Here is a 3,575-nt window from a genome sequence, read left to right as displayed (position 1 = left end):
CAGACACAAAGCATGAAGGTAAAATGAGGAACAAGAGGTTTTGTTTTATGATTAAGGTTCCCATGTAAAAAATGCGAGGATTGCGATTCACACACAGAGTATGGTATTTACGTAAGCTAGGGCCAGGATATCACAGATTTTCACATACACGACGTTTCAGTTGGAAATACTGTAGATGTAGTGCTTGAAATTTGCAAACGTTTTCGATTTTCTGTTTATTTTTCGTTAATTCGATTTTTCCCCTTTTACATCTGAGTGCAAGCGGTCTTACTTTTGTAGTATATAGTGGAAATGTCTTTGTCCTTCATAATACTATCTCCATTATTTCGACTGCTTTCACCGGAAGTGGTGTGCTCAAAGTTCTGCATTACTCTGTACGCGAGGACAGTGGATTTAATAGGTCAAATCGGAAGATCTCCGGAGAAAACAGATAGCACGCTCTGAAAGTTTCAGTGCTATTCAATGATGACGCACAGCTGATTTATCGACATAGAGAGTAAGGAGAAGACACCAGTGCTACCATAACGCTGGGAGTATCTTTGAGAAAAGGCATTTACGAATTTTTCCATCATTTCTATATTGAAATAACGTGATTTGGAATAGTTCAAAATGCTTTCTTTTTTTGGGCTGTACTTCCGTATATTCTCACACTGGAAAGAAGAGAACATTTACTACTGAAGACACTAAGCGTTGACGTCAGACGACTATTGACAGGTTTCCACTCGCACCCGTAATGACAGCGGTTTAACAGTATAAGCAGTGTGCTTGACTCATTGACACGTTCTTCAGCAAAATTGTTGGAACTCGGTATCTAAAGCTTAATTACATTATAAAGAATTATTCTCGCACACGTTTCCCTAGAAATGACATTTAAGCTATGTGTCGTTATTCATAACTTTTCATTATATCGACGCGGTAGGGAATCGAATGGCTGTCACGAATAGTGGTAGAGACGGCACCAGTATCAGGTAAAATGCCACGAGAGGACAAAACCCATCTGTAGAGATCAGTAATGGGAGAGCTCTTGTGTTTTAATCAGATGTTCGATATGAATCGGCAAACAGAACGCAGACCAACAGAACATTCATTTATAGCTATACGCATCTAGGAAGGCATCCTATTATGTTAGAAAATCCTGAGATGAGCCCTGGAAGGAATGTTAGTGCCACTACTTTACAATTGGCAGGAGGGTTATCAGGTCATTTAGTAACTGAGGACAGCGGTCACAGTAAAACAAATTTCACCAAAGAACACAGTCTGCAAAACAAAGCAATGTTGAATTCACCAGAAGGACATTTCCACATGTTCTTGAGCCCGGAGTTAAGGTATTTTTTAATCACAGCCATGATTTTAGTTATCCTTTTCACCATCATAGGAAACCTTTTTACTTTGATTGCCATTAAAACGGCAAAAAGGCTCCGGTCTATAAGTAATATGTACATTGCCAGTCTGGCTTTCGCGGACTTACTGGTGGGTGCCTTCCCAATGACCATAATGCTTGTGTACTCGGTAATATACCAGGATTATTGGCCATTCAGCGAGTCCTTATGTTATGTGTGGCACTACTTGGATTTTCTTACCTGTTCGGCGTCTTTGACAAACATATGTGTTATAGCTTATGACCGTTGCCAGACGGTGTCCAGACCACTGAGATCTTTATGCACGAGGACCAGACGAAGAGCGTGCCACTTAATATGCATTGCGTGGCTTGTTCCTGTGATCGGGTGGGCTTTATTTTTTACAATTATAAAATTATTCAATGGCGGAAAACTAGCCAACGGAGATTGCCATTTATTATGGAAACCTCATATTGTTGTTGTACTGTTTGCAATCCTCCTTATCTATACTCCTGTCGTGGCCACGTTAATTTTGTTCGTGAGAATTGTTAACGCTCTCAAGGGACATACAGTATCCATACAAAAAAGCATGCGACAAATTAATAGAGACCTAGCACGGATGGACAGTGAGGATGCTGTTAGCATAACAAGTATTCCAAGCTGTCACAGATTCTCTATTAATTCTCAAGCACCCGCGGACATGAATCGTTGTGTGTTGCGAAAGTGTCCACTAGGCAAAGCAAAAAAATTCAGCCGATCTAATGACAGTTCAGGTGGCATCAAAGTGCTGTATAAATCAGCGGTCATACATGGTGATTGTCAGGAAAACCTCTATGGTGAGGACGAGCTACGTGAGCTTGAACATCAGAAATTTGGGTGGAGAGAAAGGCGGTTAAAAGAACGTGCAGAGGCCAGGAAAAACGACCTTTTTGACGAACATTCGGATGTAACCACGACAAATGAAATTAGTTTTACAAATTGTAATGGAGTCGCTGCGCCTGACTTTCGTGGCTGGAGTTTTCAGGGTTACTGCCCTCCTCTTCACCTGAGCAGTAGTGACAGAGAGGGCCAGGAGAATATTGACATGCCATCGGTGGATCTTCCGTCGTCTCCAAGCATTTTTGAAAATACAAGGAGACACATGTCTCAGAGGTCCTTCTCAACGGAATCGTCCACCATTACCCCGAAACTAGATGATTTAAAGGAAATTTCTTTTAAATTCCCGACTGTTTCAGAAAATGAGTTTCGCGCACAAAAAGGCATAAAAGCACTAAGTAACGAATGCGGAAACGTTTCCCATGCTAAATTTCATGATCGAGAGCAGCCGCTAAGGCAGGCAGCATGCCCAGATATGTCTGATTATAAGATTCATACATATCTGGCAAGGCTTCGAGCTCAATGTGACCGCGGCTCACGAGATGAACGCTCAAGTATTGAGAAAGTGAGATTGCTCCAGCAATTTCGCGCCGCCAGAACATTGGGTATTATAATGGGCTTCATTATGTTATGTTGGCTGCCGTACAGTGCACTTTGGATTATAGAAAGTTTCTGTGAGCACTGCATCCCCCAATATGTTTTTAACATTTTCGTATGGCTCAATTATGTGAACTCTACATTCAACCCCATACTTTACTGCCTTTGCAATCCATGTTACAGAAAGGCTTTTAAATCAATGATATATGGGAAAAGGAATTTATTTTGTAAGAACTGACGAAGACTGCTTGGTGTTTTTTATTCAGTTTTTTTTTTTTCATTTTGAAACTGAAACCATTTGATGTTATGTTACTATAAACATCTTTTTATTATACACATTTGTCCGCACATAATCCTCCCCTACTTATTTTCGTTTTGGATTGTCCGGCCAACTACGGTCAATTTCTGCAAATACCACTGATAATTCTTTTGCCCATAGGCTTCGGCGTTAATATGTTACACGATATAGGCCTACTAGTATTCAAGTGCACTGTGGTACTGCAAAACAAACATGTGGATGGCTTATATATGATATATTCACACCTAATATCTGACTGTACCCGCATTGTTCCTCTGTTAGCATAATCACATTTTACCCGTGTCCGTTGCTGTTCGTTTGTCGGGTTGGCAGCAATGCCATTTGTATCCAGTCATCTGCATGGTCGACCTCTGTCACTATACTTTAAACCACCTTTGAATACCACCTTAGCCTTTATTAAGCAAAGTACTATCAGGCAGTAAAACAGGAAATGCTTTTTAGCTTGG

The 3,575-nt window shown here is 40.7% G+C and overlaps 1 protein-coding gene across 1 annotated transcript; it reads left to right on the top strand.

Annotated features, from left to right (window-relative positions):
- The first annotated feature begins 925 nt into the window (after positions 1-925).
- Positions 926-3,048, top strand: LOC147763087 (histamine H1 receptor-like). The gene has a single exon (XM_087008738.1). It carries the CDS (start codon positions 1,123-1,125, stop codon positions 3,046-3,048), a length of 1,926 nt encoding a protein of 641 aa, XP_086864864.1. The 5' UTR covers positions 926-1,122.
- The last annotated feature ends 527 nt before the right edge of the window (positions 3,049-3,575 follow it).

Source organism: Lingula anatina, chromosome 3 (assembly GCF_051362555.1).
Source record: "Lingula anatina isolate TDL-2025a chromosome 3, LinAna3.0, whole genome shotgun sequence".
Classification (NCBI taxonomy): domain Eukaryota; kingdom Metazoa; phylum Brachiopoda; class Lingulata; order Lingulida; family Lingulidae; genus Lingula; species Lingula anatina.
This window is presented reverse-complemented; position numbering and strand designations above follow the sequence as displayed.

Bases quoted from the DNA above. Each gene is read 5' to 3' on its own strand.
- LOC147763087 (XM_087008738.1), top strand. From the start codon at position 1,123: ATGTTAGAAAATCCTGAGATGAGCCCTGGAAGGAATGTTAGTGCCACT.